At 41.4% G+C, this 24,110-nt stretch overlaps 3 protein-coding genes across 5 annotated transcripts in view; all 3 read left to right on the top strand.

Annotated features, from left to right (window-relative positions):
• Positions 1-563: 563 nt before the first annotated feature.
• Positions 564-24,110, top strand: part of LOC131334497 (uncharacterized) — a 102,060-nt gene continuing 78,513 nt past the window's right edge. Inside the window, exons 1-2 of the mRNA XM_058369536.1 lie at positions 564-735; positions 875-928. The gene's annotated coding sequence lies outside the window, so the exon portion shown is untranslated. The remainder of the gene's footprint in view (positions 736-874; positions 929-24,110) is intronic.
• LOC131334470 (uncharacterized) lies at positions 3,214-8,029 on the top strand. Its single transcript, XM_058369503.1, has 3 exons — positions 3,214-3,558; positions 3,654-4,562; positions 4,720-8,029. The coding sequence occupies exons 1-3, from the start codon at positions 3,249-3,251 to the stop codon at positions 8,022-8,024; spliced, it is 4,524 nt and encodes a 1,507-aa protein (XP_058225486.1). The 5' UTR covers positions 3,214-3,248; the 3' UTR covers positions 8,025-8,029.
• On the top strand, positions 8,340-9,239 carry LOC131334477 (uncharacterized). Of its 3 annotated transcripts, XM_058369528.1 has the most exons (4): positions 8,369-8,492; positions 8,598-8,703; positions 8,820-8,888; positions 9,063-9,239. In XM_058369528.1, exons 2-4 carry the CDS (start codon positions 8,611-8,613, stop codon positions 9,237-9,239), a joined length of 339 nt encoding a protein of 112 aa, XP_058225511.1. In that variant the 5' UTR covers positions 8,369-8,492; positions 8,598-8,610. The 3 variants fall into 3 exon arrangements, with proteins under 3 accessions (XP_058225503.1, XP_058225511.1, XP_058225495.1); XM_058369520.1 differs by lacking the exon at positions 8,598-8,703 and having other exon boundaries at positions 8,340-8,492; XM_058369512.1 differs by lacking the exon at positions 8,369-8,492 and having other exon boundaries at positions 8,533-8,703.

Genomic DNA, 24,110 nt, shown 5'->3' with positions numbered 1-24,110 from the left:
TTACTCGAAAACCCTCGCCACTCCGTTTCTTGATCTTTGACTCTCTCTTGACCTTATATTCCATGGCGACGACAGCAATGCTGACGATAATGACGATGAAGAGGATGGCAATGAAGAAGGCAAAGGACATGTGATTTTGTTTAACTATACTAAGTTTTACGGGTTCAATTTGCACAGATCTGTTCTTTCCGGTTTGTATTCTCTTTGTTTTCTCTTTGCTTAGATTTTTTCCGGTTGAGAAATTCTATTGATTTTGTTTCTTGAAAAATTGATTGAGTTTGAACAGTCAATAGATGCTCCTTTCGGCCATGGAGTTTAAGAGATGGGCTCGGGCAATAAAGAGCGAAACACAGTTCTTGTACAAGTATAAAATGAATGTCCTGATTAATTGCTTGAAGTTTTGACTTTGTTTGTCTCTAGGCTTTTGTGTTGAGTTATGGATTGGCTGAGAGATTTATGAATGAAAAGGAAAGCATAATGGAAAAGATAAAAAATAATGAGAAATGATGAGAAAAACAATAAGCGACCAAAAATCTATCACAAATGATGACAGATTTCCTTTCCGTCTTCTTTTCTTTCTTACTCTTTTGGCACAATTGTTATACTTCATGGCTTTTAAAGGATGGAGTCGTTACTGATCTCCAAGAAACTAAAGATGCTTTGGTAAGAGCATCTGATCTACCCCTTTTAGTTCTAATTGTTGGAGTGGGTGGTGCAGATTTCAAACAAATGGAGGTATCCGTAGTTTTCTGTTGGATTCCTAATATTGCATATAGTTTTCTATTACTCGTAACTTTTTGTTACCATAGCCATTTCCTGTGAACCATGAAGTGTTAAATCCTCAAAATATTACTTTTGTTACTTTTTTCTACAGGAAGGGTAGCTACACGAGATATTTTGTAGTTTGTTCCAATGCGTGAAGTGCATGGTGAGTTCATTCTTATTTTGGTTTATACTATTTCAAGGTTCAATAACATTTAAATTTACCTATGAAGTAAGGACAAGACTAGGGGTGATTCGGTCCGATTTTTGGGACCGAACTTGTTATTTGGTTTGGAAATAATCGAAATCAGAACCGGTCAAAATAATCCAGTCCGGTTTGATCGGTTTGCTAGCAACAACAACAGATTTAGCAACTTACCCTCCCCTCCCCCCCAAAAAAAAAAAAAGATTCAGCATCACCAGTCGACACCCACAGTAAGCCCTAATTTGGGAGAGAGACTCACGGTATCAACAGTCGCCAACTCACCACCACTTCTCCGTCGCCATTGCCATTGCCAATGAAGAAGAAGGGGAGAGAGGGAGAGTGATTCATCCAGAGAGAGAGAGAGAGAGAGAGAGAGAGAGAGAGAGAGAGAGCATTCTACGCGTGTGGAGAGGATAAGACTGAAAGGAAAAAATATAATTATTATACCTATATGTATCAAAGGGGCGCGCAGCCCAGCGGTATGTTAAGGAGAAGAAGAAGAAGGGGAGAGTGATTCAACCAGAGAGAGAGAGAGAGAGAGAGAGAGAGAGAGAGAGAGAGAGAGCGCATTCTGCGCGTGTGGAGAGGATAAGACTGAAAGGAAAAAATATAATTATCTATGCTACTCTTTTAAATGTACGAAGGTGTTTTCTACTCTTCTTTTCCCACAAATACCCCTAGCAATTGCCACTAATCACTGCCCCACCCCACACCTGTTCCCAACCGATCCGATGCAACACTCCAACGAAATCATGATACAAACCAACAACGGTCTCCCAAACCAGCCTTACTGCCTCCCTCCGTTAGCCCATACTCCTCAACCGCTTGACTCCATTGCTGACGTCCACGCCTTCAACGCCTCCCTCCGTCTGCCCATATTCCTCAACCGCTTCACTCTACTGCCGACCACGAAGCCTCCAACTCCAACAACATACTGGACTGAACTGAAGACCATTCCAACATAAGTCCAACACAGGCAACCCATGCATTCAACTTTTCCCCTGCCTTTGATTGCAAACACTCTCTCTCTCTTTCCCCCTTTCAAAGACATCATCCACCAATGTCGACAACTCTGTAGAAAAAATTTCCACACGCAAACTGTTTGACAAAATGCACCTTTAAGTTCTTTGGAAGGCATGTATTCCACTTTCCCCCTGCCTTGGATTGCACCAACGCCAACAACTCTAGACACCTTCATTACGCACACTAACTGTTTGCTTGAATGTGCCTAGAAAGGCAATTGTTCTCATTGTCTTGTTGCATTTGTTGTTGTTCTATTCTGTGGGTTTTTGAAATTAAAAGTAGCCACAAGAGATTTCCCTTTACCTTTATGCAAAATTTAAAACTAGCAAGCTCTTTTTAAAAAACCCCTTTTTGTGCTGCAAACATCAGCAAGGTAAACTAGATTCTCCTTTCTATCTCCGTTTTGCATCAACCATATATCAATTAAATTCCTACTTTCCCTTTCTGCGACTCCATTTTGTTGCCGCGTATGAGGCGCTGTAACATGAACACACGCATGACATGAATACCCAAGCTAAAAATCAATCAGAAATGGAAGAAATAGTTGAAAACAAAGAGGGATGAGTACGGAGTTGAAGAGTGTTGGACTAAAAAGTACACCATTGCGCCCCTCTTAGGAAATCACATTCCATTTGGATTTGGGCCAAATAGCGAGGTTCTTCTAGCTAGGTTCGACAACAGGCTGATTTTGTCGTACAACAATAGTACACGAGAGATAAAGGAATACAAACAGTTATGTGATTTGCCCGTTGGAAGGTTTTTAAAAGATGTTTTTCTATACTCAAAGAGCTTAGTATCTGTTAAGAGATGAGTTGATGAAGCTTGATCAGGATGGTACTGCGTTTACACATTTCTAAACAAGAAGGGGAAGGTGTTACGGCATACCAATCAGCTTCTAAAGTTCTTATTGATAGTAGTATTCTACTCAAGCAACATGGCACTATAAAGCAATTTATTCATGTTTGCATGTTTGTCGAGAAGTGTGAAAGTATGGTATTTCTAGGTCTTGAATTTCTGGCATAGGTGCGAAAGTTTGGTCCAAAAAATGTCTTTTTACTTGATTTCTATTTTCTTCTATATTCTCCTTTGTAATCTGAGATTGCATTTCGTAAGCTCAATTACTCTTCGGTTTGAAGGTTTTGCGACCCTTTTGTTGACTAACTGATTTGTGATTACTCCATAATAGGACTAAAGTGGAGTTGCTAAATTTTACGATTCCCTTTACCTGCAAAATTACACGCACTTCATACATTATGACATGACGTTTAATTGTTCCCATTCTTGTTCTTTATTATTGAAGAAAATGGACGAGACACAAGGTTTGGATTGCCTTCACCAAGATGAAATCAGCCGGCGCCGCTTTCGTCAAAGGACGAGATATGCAAGGTTTACACCTACACAAAGAGCAGAATATATTCAGAAGTCAATGCAAAATAGGAAGAGGAAACGCAATGCACATTATACTCCTCCAAACACAAATCATTGTTCTGAATTCTCAAATGGGAAAACACAAAATCCATCGCTAAATTTCGCTATGGAGGACAACCTAATGGAGTCAGAAACGAATGGTTAGTACTTTAGCATAAGTTATTTGATCTAAACCTTAATAGTATATACTTTCCCCAAAGGCCTTACCCTTTATTTGTGAATATGCAATTCATAGGACAACAACTACAGGAAGTCCATCTTTCCCAACCCCATGAACTGCGGACCATGGCAAATTGCCGATTTTGTCAGGGTAAAAGGTTCCAATACGAGCCTCCAACTTTTTGCTGCCACAACGGAGAAGTAGTTCTAACAAGCCCATCTGTCCCATCAAGGTTACGTAACTTGTTCACTTCTCAAACTGTTGAAGCTTTGGAATTTTGCAAACACATCCGTGCCTATAATAGCATTTTTGGTTTCACATCCTTTGGCGTCACGTTAGACAAAAGACTTGCTAATTCAACAGGAGGAGTTTACACATTTCGTGCACAAGGGCAAATTTACCATGAATTGCCATCTTTGATTCCATCAGCTACTTCTCCTTGTTACTTCCAACTATACTTCTATGATACTGATAATGAACTCCAAAATAGGTTAGACATTATGGAAAACAAGGAGGTCAAAAATAAAAAACCGTTACTTAGCCCACACATTGTCAGAACACTAATGGATGTGCTATCTACAAACCCTTTAGCCATGTTTCTTAGGAGACTAGACCACAGTTCCTTGGATTCATGTAGAATACACATAAGGACTGATGTCAAGCTCGACCAAAGGGTTTACAACTCCCCATCGGCTGATCAAGTGGCTGCAATATGGATAGAAGGAAATAATGCAAATGTCTCTCATGAAAGAGAAATTATAGTGCACTCAAACTCTGGACATAAACATAAAGTGCAACATTATTATGGTTGCTATGATCCGTTGCAATACCCGTTATTATTTCCTAGAGGTGAGGTTGGATGGCATCAAAATATCATGAGAAGAATTCAAGCTCGCACTAGCAATGGTGCATCAGATAGGCAAAATGATTCGTCTTCTCACAGTTTCAAATCAGCTGAAGATATTTTTAGACAAGAACAAGAAGGTACTTAACTTTTCCTCTTTCTTACAATTTGAAATTGCAGAAACCTTAGTTGCATACTTACCGATTCCATTTGCGCTCTTAACTTGGAAAAAATCACGTGCGAGGTACAAGCACCTTTCAGAAATGTAGCTTATCTGGTACTAAACATTTTGTACAGGTGTTGATGGTTCTAATACAAAGAAGGTATCATGTCGAGAATACTACTGCTATAAGTTGCAAATTAGAGATCCCGATCCTTCAGTTCTACTTCTATCCGGTCGACTCTTGCAGCAATATGTTGTTGACATGTATATAAAATTGGAAAATACAAGGTTGGACTACTTCCGGCAAAAACAATCAGACATAAGGGTTGAACTATACCAAGGGATTGTTGATAGTGTATTAGCTGGTGAGAGCAGGGGAAGTATGGTGGGAAAAAGAGTTGTATTGCCTGGATCCTTTGTTGGTGGCCCGAGAGATATGCGTCGCAGGTACCTTGATGCAATCGCATTAGTCCAACGCTTTGGGAAGCCAAACCTTTTTATCACAATGACATGTAACCCTGATTGGAAGGAGATCAAAGACTCCTTAAAACAAGGCCAACTTGCACAAGATAGGCCAGATTTAACCGCTAGAGTTTTCCGAGCAAAATTGCAAGACCTAAAAGATCAGCTTTTTAAAAAAAGCATTTTTGGAAAGGTCGCTGCACATGTTCATGCCATTGAATTCCAAAAGAGAGGTTTGCCTCATGCTCATATGCTAATCATTTTGAAGCCAGAGTTCAAGATTACCAGCTCGGACAAATTTGATCAATTTGTATGTGCAAAACTTCCAAATCCAATCCAGTTTCCTGATTTGTATGAGAAGGTTGCCAAACATATGATGCATGAGCCTTGTGGAGTATTGAACAAAAAAAACCCATGCATGCGTGGTGGCAAATGCAAAAACCGTTACCCCCGCTCTTTTGCAGAGGAAACCTTGCAAGGAGAAGATTCTTATCCAATCTATAGGAGAAGGAAGGATTCCTTTACAGTTCATAAGCGCGGCGCTATAATGGATAATAGGTGGGTCGTACCTTATAATCCATATCTTTTGAGTAGATATAATTGCCATCTTAATGTTGAGATATGTTCGGGGGTGAAAGTAGTTAAATACCTTTACAAGTACATATACAAGGGCCATGACAAAATTGTAGTCGACATAAACCATAATGAGAGGGATGTTGTCATTGATGAAATCAAGCAATTCCAAGATGATCAGTGGGTGTCAGCACAAGAAGTGATGTGGAGAATATTCGAATTTGAGCTGTATGAAATGTATCCTGCCGTTATAAATCTACCACTACATCTGCCAAATAAGCAAACAGTTCCATACGGGGGAAATCAAGATTTGGAGAATATCATAAACTCTGATACAGCTTCCAGAACAATGCTTACAGAATTCTTCAAATTTTGTCTGAACGATAAAGGGAAAACACCATACCTTTATAGAGAATTTCCTGAGCACTTTGTGTGGAATAGGAAAGGCAGGTATTGGAGCAAAAGGAAAATGCGGGCAGTTATTGGTCATATTAACAGTGCCAATCCGGTTGAAGGTGAGAGATATTACTTGAGGGTGTTGCTTAACCATGCTAGAAGGCCTACATCTTATGCTGATCTGCTAACCGTTAATGGGGTCAAATGTTCGTCATTCAAAGAAGCTGCTGAGAAGAGAGGATTGCTGCAAACAGATAATTGGCTCTCAGAATGTTTAGCTGATGCTGCCTCTTTCCAAATGCCACAAGCTCTGCGTCATCTTTTCGCAGTAATTTTAGTATACTGTGATCCAAGTAATGTAAGGAAGTTATGGCAAGACTATTATGAACCTATGCCAGAAGATTTCTTACGGCTTGAAGGCGCCAATGAGGAGTTGCGTTTGTTAAAGACATTAAAAAGTATCGACCTGTTCTTGGAAAGTATTGGCAAGAGTATAAAGGATTATGATCTACCAGCTATTAAATCACAGATAGTTGAAAATGAGAGTTTTGAAAAAAGGGAAGTACTTGATGAATTAGCTGTCAAAAACCCTCCTGAAGATTGTTTAGCACTTGAAAAGTTGAACCCGGAGCAGAAGTATGCTTATAACGTCATTCTTGACCATGTGAATAACAACAAGAATGGGAGTTTTTTCATTGATGGCCCTGGTGGAAGTGGGAAGACGTACTTGTATCGTGCTTTACTGGCAACAATCAGATCAAATGGGATGATTGCCCTTGCGACTGCAACGTCAGGGGTAGCTGCTTCAATCTTACCTGGTGGACGTACAGCTCATTCTAGATTTAAAATACCAATTGATGGAAATGATTCAAGTGTATGCAATATACCAAAGCAAAGTGGCACTGCTGAGTTGATACGTAGGGCTAAGTTAATAATATGGGATGAGGCACCTATGGCCAAGCGATGGGCTATTGAAGCATTAGATAGAAGCTTGAAAGATATTATGAGTACTAATTCTGTGTTTGGAGGCAAAGTTATTGTATTTGGAGGAGACTTCCACCAAGTTCTCCCTGTAGTACCCCGAGGTACAAGAGCTGAAACAGTGCATGCAAGTTTAGCAAAGTCATATCTTTGGACCGAAATGCAGAAGCTGATATTGAAAACGAATATGAGGGCTCAATCTGACTCAACTTTTAGTGATTTTCTTCTTCGCGTAGGAAATGGGGTTGAACCAACCGTAGATGAAAACATGATAGAAATCCCTGAGGATATGATAGTGAGATATGAGGGTCGTAGCTGTGAAAGTTGCTTGATTAATGCCGTTTTCCCATCTCTTAAGGAAAATGCTAATTCAGCAGAGTACATAACTCAGCGTGCTATTCTTGCTACAAGAAATGAATCCGTTGACATGATTAATGACAGGCTGATAGCAACCTTTCCTGGTGAAGAATGGAAATATGTTAGCTATGACGAGGCAATTGACGATACTCATTGTTATTATCCAGAGGAGTTCCTTAATACTTTAACCCCAAATGGCCTTCCTCCACATGAGTTGGTGCTTAAAGTTAATAGCCCAATTATGTTATTGAGAAATCTCAACCCAAGTGTAGGACTGTGTAATGGGTCCAGAATCGTATGCAAAGGTTTTGAACGTAATGTAATTCATGCAGAGATCACTTTAGGACAACATGCAGGAAAGCAGGTTCTACTAAACAGAATCCCTCTTTTGCCAGCTGAGAATGATTCTTATCCCTTTCAATTCAAGTGTACACAATTCCCAATTCGTTTGTGCTTTGCAATGACAATTAACAAGGCTCAAGGACAAACAATACCGAATGTCGGAGTATATTTACCTCAACTAGTGTTCTCTCATGGCCAATTATATGTTGCGTTATCTCGGGGCATTTCAATGTCAACAACTAAAGTCCTCATCAAGGCGGAATCAAAGCGACAGAGGAAGAAGGACTATGCCAAGAATATAGTCTACAAAGAAGTCCTGACTTCATAAGCGTAGATTTAAGATATATCAAGGTTCATTCCAACTTCTAAAGTTGAAACTTTGTAAAAAATAACAGTTCCTTCTTTCTTTCTTTTTCAATAGCACAAGATTTTTACTGAAATGTTTGCACATGCATAGTTTGGTCAATTGTGTAATAGATGGCTTGATCATATTGGTGGTGTGTTTGCTTCGATAGATATGTTTGGTCTGGTCAATTTTCATCGATCTTCACTAAGTTCCTGAGGCGATGGCTTCGTCCTTCACATAATTCATATTTGGCGCACACTTATGCCGATTTGCAATATTGAATTCTGATTGGTAACAATGGCATGTTACATAGGCAATTCATGTTCGATTAACATAACTATTTACGCTAGACTGCAATTCAGTACCTTAATTGTGACGTTCTCCTTATTATTTCAGATTAACGGAGAAATTTATTCTCGAGTCACTGAAGAAAGGGGGCATCCTTTTCGGGTATCTCTTTTATCTTTGTTTTGAGGAGTATACTTTCTTTATGTTGAAGATGTCAGAAAAATCAGATGAAAAATTACTCATGCCAGTTTGGGGATGTTGTTACAGTGAGGTTGATGACATGATGGTTGAGCGATTGGGTGCTGTTTTCATGCCCGATGGTCTCGGTCACTTCTTAGGAATCAAAACCCATTATCCTGGGGGCTACTCGAAGGTCATTGTGATGAAATAGTAGTTATCTCTTCTGCATTTATTATTTAGAGTTTGCCTTCTGTTCATATTAGCACCAGTGTAACTGTAATGCAATTTCAAATATTGCTTGATACTCAGGGAGCAAAGAGACCCTTGGAATCTGGGTTAAGTGCTTTACGTACAACTAGAGAACTCCAGGAAGGAATGGTATGCTATGAACTTTCTGCTAGAGGAACTTGCTATTGCTATTGGCCTAATTATTTTGACTTGTTCTAACCATACTTTTCCGTGTTAAGTTACCAATTGTCCAAAAAGTTTAAGCAGTTAGGAAATGAGCCAACAATGTATTTTAAGCTATCTAACATCCTTCCTCATGTGCAGCCCCGTATTGCATGTGAAGATGTAAGTGTGTTTGCTTCGATAGATATGTTTGGTCTGGTCAATTTTCATCGATCTTCACTAAGTTCCCAAGGCAATGGCTTCGTCCTTTACAGCGATGGCTACTGTGTTTCGATCTGTCTCCATTGCTGCTTCGGTTTCTCAGGTGGAAGGCAGTGAGGATCATGGGTGGCCATTGAGCGGTGTAGCGGTAGCTATGGAAGTCAAAATTTATATAGTCATTCCATCTCTATTACAATTCTAGCCTCCCTTTTCAGTCATGTGTATCTAGGTATTACCCAATTTTAAAATCATATGACTGCATTTAATTTCTCCTTTTTCTTGGTTTAGGAAGAGAATTCTAATACAGATTGAGCAGCAACTCTATAAATTTTTCCCAATTTCTTGATTCGTATTACTATTGTCTCTGTCATTTGGGAAAATACTACTGCATTGAGTATGTTTGTGAAATTGACTTTATCACTTTGTTTAGATTGAATACAACTTCCATTCGTCCTATATTAGAGCTAACAATAATTATTTTTACAAACTAACTTAAAGAACTAAAGCTGACTTTGATTAACTTTGTACTTTTATTCGCCTTTTGCCCATCTGCAAATTCCCAGGATTTTTTGGGTCTCCAGACATAGCCCAGCACTTGGATTGAGATTTCTCAATAACTTAATTGGCCTATTAACTCATTTGGAGGTAGGCCATTTGGGGTTAATGTAAATTACTGCTTTAATAAAATAATTCTTCAAAAAATTATTAATGAAATGGTTTCCACATGCTTAGTTTTGTCAATTGTCTAATAGTGAAAAAAAAAATACTAATTGATTACTAGCTGACTGTTTGCCTCCTAGATATTGAGTTCCCTTGAAAGGTATGATCATATAGTTTGGTTCGAGAGAAGTTTTCGCAATCTTATTTTTCAGTTTCCAATCACTTGAGAACAAAAAGGAAAAATGCTAGGTACCAAAATTATTTTGGGTGCTAACTTAAATTTTAAACGTACTTAATAATTTTGCATTAGTTCTCGGTGAATTATTGATTTAGATTGATCCAGTTCCATAGAAATTGAAGGCCCGAACCATTATTCACATATCCATGAATTGACCTGTTATTTATAACAGAGACGGACCCACACGGGGCACCGTGGGGGCACATGCCCAAACTCAATTTTTGAAAATTAAGATTATCTTTTAAAAAATCCAATAAAATTATGATAGTGTTTTAATTTTCTCAATTTATATGTTCTATTTCATAGAGCTAAATTTTTACATCATTTTTTAAAACAAACAAACCCTTTTCTGTTAAATATACATAAGATGAAATTCCATATGTATAAGTGAAGAATTATAATCGTACTGGTACAATTCATTAATTTGTGTACTCCAACTAATGCTGACTTCTGAATCTGTCTCTGATCTATAGCCTTTTCATTTAAGAATGAGATATCTGTGAATATTGAACCACATAATTGAAACAACTATGATTCCATCCTGTATCAACTACCGTGGAACTCCATTCACAGAATAATATCCTATACTACTGACATTCCAACACTCTTATATTGCTTCACAATGGTTCGCCCCTATAAAAGCAAGGATAGAATTCCTGTCCACCTTCAACTTCAAATTACTGACTACAAACCATATACAAGGGAAAAACAACTGAAGTGCCCTGGATTCCCATTTTGTTGTAAAGACAACCACAATAACTTCCACAAAGGTAATTCCAATTGGTTCTTTGTTTCCAAAAACCTGGTCATTCGTACTTTCGCAAACAGAAAGAAATTACCTTCACTTTCGGAAACCCATCAGTGCCAATTTTGGGGGCATTTGGTTATCTCATTATAAATACCGCAGACAAGGTATTAGATGAAATGCCAGTGAGAAAAAATCCACTTAGGATACATCTTACCTTTGATCAATATTTTGACTTCTCATGATTCTTTTGCCAGATGGTTAACAGTTAATTCTTTGACAGGAGAAAGGTGGCTTGGTCCCACAATAACAGAAGAAAAATGGGTAGACCCAAGAAGATTCAAAATGTTGCGAAGTCGAACAATGGTACAACGCAAGCAGAATCAAATGATTTGCAATTTGATTCTACTATTGGCATTGAAGAGAATACCAAATTCACAGGTAACCACCAAAAACCAAAAAATGAAGAATGACTTTGATTGGTTTTTTTTAATGAATTCGATTGGTGTAGCTTTGACAATAATTCCTTTTCATTTCAATGAGTACATCAAATGCACATATAATGTAATTAATGCACTGGTAGGTAACCAACCAAAAAACGAACCTATACGAGGAAGAAAGAAGCCACACAGGTTGCATCTCCTGAGAAAAATGCCAACAGTATTGAAGAAGTTGCTTTTGGAAAAATGGCGATCTTCAAAATATTAGAAGATCTGACATCGTTTTTAAGAGGTACTGAACAAGATACTTGGATAACAATCTGTCTCAACGTTGACCAAGATGAAGACAATGTTACAACACTGAAGGCTTAATTACCCCAAGACATAGACCATATGATAGAGAAGGCTTTCCAAGCAAGGCAACATCAAGTGAAGGCGGAATTCCCTAAAGAAATACAACATGTGATAGAGGAGGCTTTCCAAGCAAAGGTCAAAGATTTCAAATGGGAGTTACACAGTGCAATTTTGATGAAAAGGATCGAAGTGGCTAAGTTCAAGAAAAACAATGTCACAAAGATGCATATACTAATCAACCCACATCCGATACCAAAAAGGAGAATCAAAAAGCATCACAACAACCAATCACTGCCAAACATAATCATACCACATATGCAGAGTAATAACGCAGGACACAGTACGGTGAATCATATGCAAGGATCTTCAACAACTATCAAAATGCTTATGGAATATCTATATTGGGGATAGAAAGGTATGCTTCTTACTCACATTGCCAAATAGACCATTTGTACTTGTAATAAAATATATGATTAAAAAAACTTTTTAATTTATTCATGCAGGCAACCTCAAACCAATGTACCAGCAATAAAGAAGAAGAGAAACCAGATCAAAAAAGAGGAACTCGACTACAGTGGCATAAATGTGTTCAACTTTAGACCCAATTCTACACATTTTTTTTTTAAGGATTATCCCAATTTTTGAGGAACAACAATTCTACACATATTTGTACAGGTACATCAAACCATGTACTTTGATTTTTTACATATGCTTTTTTTTATCCGACATTTTCCTCTTCTTTTCCCCCCTTAATTTTGTTAAACAACAATTACACACATTAGTTTGGACTTCGACAATCAAGTATTTCGATTTATAATAAAATACAAACAATTATAATTGTTGATTATAATCGTTGGTGAATGCACAATTATACATTGCGTTTATGTAGGCAAAACAAACCACGTGCAACGCACGTGCACAATAACTAGTTATACCTATATGTATGAAAGGGGCGCGCAGCCCAGCGGTATGTTAAGGAGAAGAAGAAGAAGGGGAGAGTGATTCAACCAGAGAGAGAGAGAGAGAGAGAGAGAGAGAGGATTCTGCGCGTGTGGAGAGCATAAGACTGAAAGGGAAAAAAAATATGTTCGAGTTTAGGGTTTGTGGTCACTAGTTTTTATGTAGGAATACCAGGTATGTATATAATAAATATAATTATTATACCTATATGTATCAAAGGGACGTGCAGCCTAGTGGTATGCTGAGGCTGTGACATCCTTTGGAATCTCGAGTTTGAGCCCCATCCTTTATGATATTTCTGTATATGCAAAGTACAGGTCCAGTCCGGTGTGAAAGTCCTATAAATCGGAAACCGAACCGGATTAAATATTTTGTATTCTATCAAACCAAACCGGACTGGTTTTGCCTAAAAACCGAAAAAATAGACCGGTTTGGTCTTTTCTTGTTTTTCAAAACACCCCAGGCTAGACACTCACTCGATGACATTTAAATTTCTTTAGGCTCTTCATGCCCTCTCTTCATTTCTAGTTTCTATCAAGTATCAATTTGTGCATATGTGCTTACATATCCAATGTTAGTTTTTATTCTTTTTCTTCCTCTCTGATACATTGAAAATCATACTCATCAATTATCACTTTAGTAGATTTGGGTGCAAATAAATACATTTAGTTTGGGTATATGGTAATTGCAAAACCCTGACCAAATCGACTGTTGTAATTCCTATCAGAATTAGAAAATTTAAATGCTGGACTAAAACCTAGGTCAATTAGGGACAAAAATGATAAATGCAAGAGATGATGGACGGGATCCAACACTACCGTGTGAGAGAGAGTCTTGTAAAAGCTAAGCATTGCTTACTGGATTCTTTTATTGCTTACTGGATTCTTTTATTTATCTTACCGAAAAAACGCTAAGAATGGAGTTGGGCAATCCTCGAAAAGTTGATCATGCACCTTTTGCCCTGGAAAATTGATGTTGCATATTGGGATAACTCCACTAAAGGTTGGAAGATTCAGTGGCGGGTACATATGCATTGTAGGTTGATTTGGAGGTAACCTGTATAATTCATTCCAATGTCTCACAAATTCACAATATTTTGAGCTAATCTTGCATCTCTTAATCTGAATTGTAGGCTTAGGATATGTTCTTTGGTGGTTTGTTACTTGTAACTTCATGTTCTTAGTTAAGAATTCATAAAAGGAAATGCGTTGTTTTCGAACCTATATAATGCTACGTCAATTGCAGTATATTACATGTGGAATCAATCGAGCAAAGAAATCCCAATCATAGTAGTGTTTTTGGTTTCTTGAGTCGCCGGTTTCTTGAGTCGCCAAGAAGAAGTTTTTTTATCAGTAGTAATTTTATTTTGTAAGTCTAGACCAATGGATAGACTTATTTATCATTTGCTTGCACAAAAAGAAGACTAGATATCAACTCAAAATTTCAAAAAATATCCCTCCCTTCTCGTGCTCCTCACATAAAGTTTCTGTAGCACTTCATAATGAAATAAACTTTGAATAGCTCAATTCGATAATTGGGAAAGAACATTATGGAGTATATAATAGTAGACTTAATGTGATTTTGTTCATTTTTGAAATGACCTACTCTGGATGCAATTTTGTTTAGGTTTTTGTGAGAAGCACGTTGTGGCATTGACATATTGATGACTGATCTGCAATACTTTTTGAATGAAACTGTGTGTGTGTGTGTGTGTGAGAGAGAGAGAGAGAGAGAGAGAGAGAGAGAGAGACATCACCCTCTCTTTTAATTTTCAAATAGTTTGCAAGTATGCTACTTTATTGCTTCCTGCTTGATCAGTTTTAGCTAACTATTAATCGCTTATGTCCATTGAAACTATTACTTTAGAACTCTCAAAGCTCAGTAAATTTGAGAATTCTGTTTCAAGAAAAGATCCAAACATGTGCTCTTCCCAAGCTTGATCAGTTTTAGCTAACTATTAATCGTTTATGTCCATTGAAACTATTACTTTAGAACTCTCAAAGCTCAGTAAATTTGAGAATTTTGTTTCAAGAAAAGATCCAAACATGTGCTCTTCCCACCTACCCGTTTATTGTGTTTTCTACACAGTGCATTCTCCTTTCTTCACTTTACTCTTTGTCCTACCGTGAATAATAATGATGAGTTTTCGCTTGCCATTTTTGGCTTGATTTTTCCAATTAAGTCCCTTGATTGGACAGGCTCAAGGCGGAGGCTTGGGGTAATTCCATCAATTTGCTCAGTTCTATCTTCGTAATTAGGAGTGTCTTCGAGGACAATTGAGAATGTGTCTTTCCTGTGGGAGTACATGTGTTCTTCTCCCATCCAAGTATTCCCTTCCACTTTACTCTCCCTCCCTTCCCAAAATATGCACCATTGCGAGCAACACCTCTCTCTCTCATCCCCCACCTCTCTCTTTCTATCTCTCTCATCCCCTCCGTACTTTGAACTTTGAAGAACGAAGATCATCAACGCCTTGATCGCCAATTCACTGATAATCTCTTTCGACCTCTCGACCTCCTGTTAAAAAATGGGTTTCGAACTGTCTCTAAAATGGTCTTTAAGAAACCTATTTATTCGACCTCTCAACCTCCTGTTCAAAATGGGTTTCAAACTGTCTAAATCTAAAATGATTTTTAAGAAACCAATTTATATTTTGAAAGTAAAAATCTAGAAAGTGGGTCTACCGAAAGTGGAGAAAACAATTTCTATAACCTCTTTGTTAGTATCAATTCCTTCCCCCCCCCCCCCCACACACACACACACCTCTCCCCTTAACCTCTTGCTCTAACTATATCTCTACCTCTTTCTATCTCAGATGTGGTTAATTTACTCCATGGTCAAGTTTCGGCAAATGTACGATCTCTAATTTTTCCTTTTTATTCAACTTCTTGAATTCTAGAGTTCTCATAAATTTGATTTACTAGTTGGAGGCTATATACATGGTACTCCTACTATTTAGGCTTTCTGGAATGCTTTGTAGGATCTATGGGTAACTGATTATGTTGTTCACTTAATTTGTTTGTAAGTCTCTCTCCGAAGTATTCATGATTTATTTGATTCCATCTATAAAAATTCCTTCATGTATCTATGGGCTCCCCGACCGGCGAGCACCCGAGAGAGTCGCCACTCGAATTTTTGAGATGGATGATCTGAGAAACCGATAACTTGTTTTGAAAAAGGCTTTTGGTCTAGCGAAAACGTCGAGACTTTGGGTCTGGGAGCCACATTACGAATAGGGAAGGTTTTGTCGAAAAGCACCCCACTCGCCCGGTGAAACCGGTCTCTACTAAACATTTTCAAAAAGGAAACTCTTCATGAATCTTTTGGAAAATAAAGCTCTTTTAGTAAACAAGTAAGAGGGGAAGGGACATGGAAAAATATATCACATTGACGTTCGTGTGGTGCTGTCTGTACAGAGATGATAAAAATGATGCAGTGCATAAAAGAAAAGAGAAGCTTCTAAATAAACTGTTTGAGTCACTATGATCCCCTTCACGGCATACTGTAATGCTTTACAGTACGGCTTTACAGTACGCCGTGCGGGGTTTCTGTTCTGTTATCAGATCGTCATCAGCCCTCAGAGTATAACTTTCACCACTTTGACAGGCATCTGAAGATGCTCAGTCATTGGATCACTATAGAACAGTACCATTTTATCAAGCAATTGACATGAAACAACTTTTAGTACATTTAATAGCTTGAAATGATTGAGAAAGCTTTGTTTATAAATGAAACATGGCTCGTAGATATGGCCTCATTCTGAGAACGCTGACAACTAGTTTCTTCTTAACAGAAACAGGCCTTATGAAAGATGACTTGGATGCAGACAGTTTGGACAAGAAAAACAGTAGCTGATGAAACGCCGTGGTACCTTCAGGTCAGTAGCTGCTTTGTTTTCTAAAAAAAAAATGGTTTTTAAGTCAAAGCTTTACCAAAGGAGGGTTAAGTCTGACAGCAGAAGAAGTTCCCTCAGGGTTAGAACTGAGCCTAACCCAAGGAAACTTGATTTTTACCTTTGATCTTCCGCTTGGACAAGGACGGATGATGGTGGATGAGCGTTGGTGAGGTCGGTTGAAAGAAGAGGGGTATGGATGTATGTAATAAATGGGTATATTGGGTGGTTGGGATCTCAAATTGAGTAAAAGGACTCTCTTTTAATGATGAAGAGAAAAATGGGGACTTTGAGAAAGGAGAAGCCCAGAGAATGTTTTTAGAGCAAACCTTCTCAAGACTTGGAAGTGAGGAGTGGGTATGAAAGCATGATGAGAGAGAAAGAGAGTTCAAGGCCCCTTTTCCTTGAGTGGAGGGTGTATTTATAGGCAAGAGCCAAGGATTTTGAATTCAAATGGTGGAGGTATTTTCTGGGTGGGTCAAAAGTGCCTTTTCAGCTTAGCCAACTTGTGCTGTGGCTCAAATAGGCATGGCCGACAACTAGCTGAGCCAGTCAGAACTTTATCCGAAATGCCATGCGATTTACCTCATGACCTCGTGCGGCATAATGAATTCTATTATGCCGTGCGGTGTAGAATTGTTCCGCGCGGTATTTTAGGTCCAGTCCAGGGCTTTTGGGCTTTTGGTTTGGGCTGAAGGGGTCCTTTATCCAAGCTCGCAAAGTAATCGTTTCCTTTATTTCATCATCGGGATGTTTAAAGGCTCTCTAAGGTCCGAATTGGGGTGTCTACAGTAGTCCCTATTTAATGTAACTCAGACACCATTGATTGGTGCGAGTGACGCTTAAAGAAATAAGCATCCCAATCCGTTGCTCTAAGATCTTTAAACAGAGATAAAAACGAATGAAAACTGAAATGCAAGCAAATGACGATGGTGGTTGCGCTCATGGAGCTGTCTACGTACCCCGTTGTAGGGATCAGACCAACGTAGTTCAATCAGGACAATGCAAGTAAAACAAGTCCTGGGGGACAAAATTGTGAAATCATGCTACAAACTTGAGAAGATTGAGTGCCTGTAATGCTGAGTGTTGTGAAATGACTGTGTGTGTGTGCAAGATGAGCCTTCGGGGGGCGAAAATTCGAGACGAGACTTCGGGAGGTAAATTAAGGCGAGACGAGCCCTTGGAGGGGTGCAAATTCGAGACAAGCCTTCGGGAGGCAAATTGAGACGGGACGAGCCCTTGGGGGGCGAAAATTCGAGATGAGCCTTCGGGAGGCAAATTGAGACGAGCCCTCAGAGGACGAAAATTTGAGACGAGACGAGCCCTCGGAGGGCAAATATAGAGAAAGAATGCGAATATGGCGAGTCCTTGGGGGGAAAAAAAATTTATGAGTTGCGAAGGATAAAAATTAAAGAATCCTTTAAACAAAGCATGACATTCTAATGGATTTCTCTGCAAAACGGCCGGAATTTTTGAGTCCCAAGGAGATTTTGGTGGCGGAGTTGAACAATTTCGAAGAAAAAGATTTTATCCATGCAAAACCAAAACGCCGCGCGGCTTAGCATTGTGGCGCACGGCATTTCAATTTTCCATGCAACTCCTCGATTACCGAGAACAGTTAGCTGGTTTAAGGGCACCTATTAATACAGGCGTGCCCGTTCGACGGCTTCAATGTCTTTATAAGGAAGGGCGGTGCCCCATTCCATGCACCAAAACTTCTCAAAAACTCATATTTCTCCCATACTTTCTCAAAAACAGGTTGTTTCCAAGAATTCTTCAAGGACGAAAATGGCAGACAACAACCTCATCGCACGCGTCATTGCTCTTGAGGCCGAGATGGCCTCATACCGAGAGGAGATTGAACATCTCACCACACAAATTGCGAGATTGATCTCGACCATCTGCACTCTCTGTCGTGCAGTCTCCAACCTCCAAGACTTTGCTTTTGACCAGTTGGACGACAAGCACGATCCCGAGTACGCGCCGGAGCGTGGGTCTGATGACACTGCGGAGGATTCCGAGGGGAATCCGAACGGTTCCGATGACCATTCGGATGGAGGGAATGATGCTTTCGGCGAGGGGAGCGATTGAAGATGATGAAGAATGAAGACCAAGGAAAGGGGCAGTAGGATTTCCTTTTGGTTTTTCTGTTTTGTTTTTGTTCCTTCTCCTTTTTTTTTTTTTTTTGAACGAATGTAATGAAAATCCCGGGGGTTTACCCTGGGTTTTATGAATGAAAAGTCCCCGTTTCTTGTTGCCATTTAAATATGCTTTCTGTTCTTGAACAAACTCCAACGAATTCAAACGATCATAGCCTCAAACATCGAGAAACTGTTTAGAATTCGAACTGTCAAAATAGGATGAAACGTCGTGCGTAGCTCTCGGAAAGACGCACGTTAGGATGAAACAACATACCCTATATGCCTGATCAGTAGGCCGCGCAGATTGTTTGAAATGCCGTGCTGCACTATAGGCTAAGAACCCGGTCCAAATGTAATTCCGGACGAGCCGATTTGAGAGAGGGGTATATACGATCGAGGTGTATTCAATACACCTCACTCCGTTCGAATTCTCTCTCTCTTTCGCGCCTTCCCTCTCTCTCGACTCTCTTTCTCTCAGCTCTCAGCTCTCAACTCTCTCTCTTGGTTTTCTCTCTCTCTACTCTCTCTCTCTCTGCTCTCTTGGTTCTCTTTCTCTCTCACATTGGGTTATGGATGACATTGAGATGCCCGGTGGTGATCAATCACCACGGCTCGAGGTTACACCACTCCCGGTCCCTCCGGAGAGCGACGTGGCGATCGGGGACGTTCCAAAGTCCATGGGGGACTCGGCTACAGCGGCTGCCATAGCTGAGGAGGGCACGGCTGTGGCGGTTGCCACGGTGGGTGACGGTGGCGGTAGCGAAGAGGATGGGGTGTTGGCTGGCTATGCCCAGACCACAGAGAGTTTGGGTGCAATGGCACCGCGAGGTGAGGACGAGGCAACGGGCCGATCGGAGGTCGCGGTTAGTTTAGAGGAGAGGGTAGCGAAGGCCCACGGTGGCAATGGTTCGGAGAGGGCAGCTGAGGAAACAGAGGCTTCCCTCGAGAGGGAGCCTCAGATCGACTTGGGGAAAGGCCTCGTTGTTGATGATGAGTCGGTGGAGGAAGAGGTGACACCGAGGATGTTTGTAGGCAGTGGTGCGGGTGCGGGGTCGTCACGACCCATAGGTGTAGGTGACTCTTTGGAGACAGCATCCCTTGAGGACTTAGTAGAGACTCTTCAGGAGTGCCTGGGTTGGCGGAGGCTTTGCTCGAGTCCCGTGGGAAGGAGCTCCGGGCCGAGGTTGAGACTGGAGCGGCCGAGGGGCCACAGGTAGAGGAGGAGTAGGTTTCGGTCCCACGGAGGATCGTGGTGGATGAGGCGACCGTAGTTTTGGGGGGGAACCGTCTTTTTACCGAGGAGTCCTACGTGCCACTTAGGCATGTGGTGGTGCCTTCGCTCCTGGATGCCTATTGGCCAGAGAGGACTGCCTATGACGAGGCTTTGTTTCTGAGGGAACCATAGCAGCACTTGTCTTGTGCCGAGATGAGGTACACTTTGATATTCATATTTTGATACAATGCGCCATGCCTTTCAATTCCATACCTTTGAATATTATGCTTATCTTTGAGTACCGTGCCTATTTATTGAATGCCATCAATTTGTTGTAACAGGCGATCACAATCTCGTGCTACGAGGGTGCGGCCGAAGTGCCGAAGTTTTGGGAGAGGCTCCTGGAGTTCTCGAGGGGGATGGTGAGAGTGGCAGGCTTTGGGGAGTTCATTGGCATGTTGACGAGGGCGAGTAATGATCGCTAGGTGGTGAGGGCACTCGTTGAGAGGTGGTGGGACACGATGAACTCGCTTCACTTCTCTTTCGGCGAGATGACAGTGACGCCGTTGGACTTTGTGGCGATCACCGGGCTGAGGGTCAGAGGTGACCCTATCCCCTATGACGCTATGGCAAGGAGAGACCCTAAGTTCCGGAGGCGTCTCCTGAGGCACAGGCTGAGGGCGGAGAAAGGGGACGCACCATATGCTCAGCTGTTGGAGTTTTGGATGGAGCCCCCGGAGGGTAGAGTTCAGGAGGAGCAAATGGCGAGGTGTTTCTTGTTGTACGTGCTCAGTGCGTCTCTATTTCCCAACAGACGCAACCGATTGCATTTGTCGTTCCTGCCGGCCTTGAGGGATATTGAGGGAGATTGCCCATTTTGATTGGGGTGGCGCGGCTTTGGGGGCGTGCTACGCCTTCATGGGATCTCTTTCCCGAGGAGCTGGGAAGAGCCTCGGTGGCTATTGGCGAGTCTGGGAGGTATACCTTGAATCCTTGCTTTTCATTTTTAGTTAGCTTTCCATTCACGTACTTATATCATTTTGTGCTAACCCTTGATGCTTTGAATTCTGTAGCTTTGGACATACGAAGTACTGGACATGTACCCCCCCAAACGTCGTGTCCCGATGATACGATACTCCCTCGGGCCCTCCGTTGGTCAAAGGAGTATCGGGGAGTGAAGAAGGGAAAGGGTGATCTGAACGCCTGTCGGCTGTACTTGGATGAGCTACGTCCCGACCGGGTATCTATGCACCTTAGGCTTCTCAATTTACATTACCTGTGTATTTCCATTGGGTTGATTTCTTGATGAATTCTTCCCGGTGCAGGTACACTGGCACATCTGGGATCATTTTGAGATTCCATATATGGCCCAGAGTAAGGATGCGACAAGAGGGAGGGTGCTGCTTGAGTCCCCTTAGGGCTGGGAGTGGTACCTGGGTGACCAGGTATCACGTCAGACATTAAGGCTGGATGCTTTTCGAGTCCCTAGGCCACTTCCTCCTTTTGTTTAGAGGACGAGCGAGTACATGCTAGAGGAGGTGGAGCGTTTCACATAGCCAGACTCTCAGCTCGAGTGTTTCAGGCCGGTGCTGACTATGCAGAGTACTAGGCTCAGTGCCTGATGTAGGGCTTTGGGGTCCGTGCTGCCTGGGAGGCCTAACGGCAGGTGCGAGGTGCTGGAGGTGGTAGGAGAGGAAGGGGAGGAAGGAGAGGAGATGGAGGCAGAGGAGGCGAGAGCTCCCGTGGTGGCGATGCAGGCCAGAGGGAGGCTAGGTTGCCTGCGTTGTTCTAGACGGTGGACGTGGTGACCACTCAGGGAGTCCCTGGCCTTGTGGAGGTGCCACATCTTTCTGTCGAGCCTCCGGAGTTCGTTGCTCAGGTATAATTTACCTTCGTATGTCTTATCACTGTTACTGCATTTTCTGATTCTTTCCTTTCAATGTACAGGTGACTCCGGAGTATGCTAGGGAGATGGCGGCGACGATGATAGGCTTGGAGCAGCTGGTGCGGCAGTACGCCATGGGCCACTCCCCACCTGTACTGACTCGTGCTGGAGGGACGATGGTAAACCCTTTACTCTTAGTTGCTCTCTATTATCCTTATTCATGATTATGATGCGAATGCTTTATGAATGTTATTGCAAACTAGAGGAGGAGCGGCTCGGGGTTACGCAGGAAGTCTGTTCGCATGCCTACGCAATAGGCTTCCTCTGCAGGCTCTCGAGAGGAGCGTCCGTCAAAGATACAGCGGCACTGAGGAGGAGCCTATTGTCATTTCAGACGAGACTGAGGAGCCTACAGTTATTGATCTGGAGGATACCTCTGGCAGTACTGTGCCTAGAGTGACTCGTACTCAGGAGGTTGTTAGCTCCGAGGCAGAGGAGGAGGTCTTTGAGGAGGACGAGGATGATGACTGAGTTTCCTCTTTTGCTTTTGTCTTTTGATGGAGCCTGCGTGCTTCTTTTTGTAGGGTGCCTGTTTACCCTTGGTAGGTAGGATTTTGAGCATCGGGCTTGCATGCCTTGTCTTGGAGTTCGACTCATGGATCCCTTTGGGATTGTATATGCAGAGATTACTTTTTCATTATCTTTTGTCGTTCAATTTCTTTTATTGCTACTATTTAAAGAAAATTGAGTAACCAAGACTATTACTGTAATGTGCAACTAGCCAATTATCCAAAAATGAGTCGGGTACGCAGTTTTTGCAAGGATAGATATGTTGACAAAGAAGTAGAATTCAAAGAAGTAAAATATGACTGTTTTTGAAAAAATTGATGTTTCACCTGAGAATTTACACAAATGCCCCTATCAAGGGTTCGAATATGACTGTGACTGCCCTTGAATTCTTGACATATAACTCAGAAATTCATCTTTATGTTTGGAACATGCTAGAAAACTAAGGAAATGTTGACTTTGGAAGGTGACAACTTCGAATTTTGACTTGGGACTTGAACCGGAACTCAAACCAAGTCACTTTTGACCATATTGACTTGTGAGGCTCGAAGAAATGACTTGAAACGAACCGAGATGCGATCTGACACCTTGACATGGCTTAGAAACAGGATTATGTCGACTTTTCGTACTATGACCTTCAATCTCGGGAGTTAACTCAAAACGAAACGTCCCTGAAGTCCCAAATACATGTTGGAGTGTGTTCTGGTGGTTAATGGTGCCCCGAGATACCTTAAATCCATTATATGCTCTTGTTGTCAAAAATTGCAGAAATGCAGACACAGTATGCTGTGCAGGCTTCTAAAACGCCGTGCGTTATTTCATAAGATTCCACGGTGTTTTAGTAAAATACCATGATGATTTTTCCGGTTTGGATATGCCGCGCGTGGCTTCATTATGCCGTGCGTGGTTTTTTTCTGACAGCCTGCATTTTGTTGTTTCCCAAGACAGATTTGCATGATGGTTGAAGTTTGACTTGTGTAATGGCATTTCTAAGCCAGTGCATGTCTGTATTGTGTTCCCACGCTATGACCAAGCCTTTTCTTATGCAAGATTCACGGGAAATTTGCACTTTTGAAACCCGAGGCTCTTTGAAAGTTGAAATTGTCTCCTCCATCCCCCTTATAAATTCTGCCCAAATTCTTTCCATCCCACTCGGCTCTTATTCTTCTGAAGCTCATTCTTCCTCCTAATGGCCCTTTCGCTTACCGGTTCACTTTGTCCATGGCTAGCTTCAATGGAGGGTGTTGATTGGCTGAACTTCCGAGCTCATGGTCTTTTACTCTATGAGGTATCTTCGCAACATTCGTCTTTGCCAATGTGATTCGACTTATCGAAATGTTTTCTCCTCCGGGTGATCTTGCGGACATAGTTTATGAAACTCAGCGCATGACTGCCCTTTGCATGTGCCTACTCGCGGCCTATCTTTTGGTACCCTCCACTGGTCATGCTAGCTCAGCTCTGGTCAGCATTGCCATTCAAATTGAGGCTCGAAAGGACGTGATCCCCACGGTTTTGGCTGAGACGTTGATGGGTTTGGACAAAGTTTGCTCTAGAGAGGCTGAAGCTTTTGGGGGTAGTCCTCTCCTCCTACATGTTGGCTTCTCACTCAGCTCTCCTTTTTCGGGTTTTTTCCACGTTCTCATTTTACCTCAACGCTCGGTTTGGCTTTCTATGGTTTCTTACTTGTTTTTCTCTCTTTGGTAGATCTGGCTTTGTGATAAGGTGAATGTGCTAACCATTCCTCATGGCAATTGGGCATATGAGGCTAGGTTGTTGTCCCTCCAATGCTTCGAGTTCGAGGACAGGCGTGTTCCTGAGTGGGTCAACTTCTTTAGGCATCTGCGAGCTGAGACAGTTTCGTGGAGGTGTTCGTGGCTAGATCTCCCTCCTATG

The sequence above is a fragment of the Rhododendron vialii genome, chromosome 1a (genome assembly GCF_030253575.1).
Source record: "Rhododendron vialii isolate Sample 1 chromosome 1a, ASM3025357v1".
NCBI lineage: Eukaryota > Viridiplantae > Streptophyta > Magnoliopsida > Ericales > Ericaceae > Rhododendron > Rhododendron vialii.
The sequence above is the reverse complement of the archived record's forward strand: the minus strand, read 5'-3'. Positions and strand labels throughout refer to the sequence as shown.

What these genes read in the sequence shown, in the direction of transcription:
- LOC131334470 (XM_058369503.1), top strand. Translation starts at nt 3,249, where the DNA reads ATGACGTTTAATTGTTCCCATTCTTGTTCTTTATTATTGAAGAAAATG. An exon ending in AATGGAGTCAGAAACGAATG is followed by an intron (nt 3,559 to 3,653) that starts GTTAGTACTTTA and finishes TGCAATTCATAG; the next exon opens with GACAACAACTACAGGAAGTC. An exon ending in TTTTAGACAAGAACAAGAAG is followed by an intron (nt 4,563 to 4,719) that starts GTACTTAACTTT and finishes CATTTTGTACAG; the next exon opens with GTGTTGATGGTTCTAATACA.
- LOC131334477 (XM_058369512.1), top strand. Translation starts at nt 8,533, where the DNA reads ATGTTGAAGATGTCAGAAAAATCAGATGAAAAATTACTCATGCCAGTT. An exon ending in ATCCTGGGGGCTACTCGAAG is followed by an intron (nt 8,704 to 8,819) that starts GTCATTGTGATG and finishes CTTGATACTCAG; the next exon opens with GGAGCAAAGAGACCCTTGGA. An exon ending in GAGAACTCCAGGAAGGAATG is followed by an intron (nt 8,889 to 9,062) that starts GTATGCTATGAA and finishes CCTCATGTGCAG; the next exon opens with CCCCGTATTGCATGTGAAGA.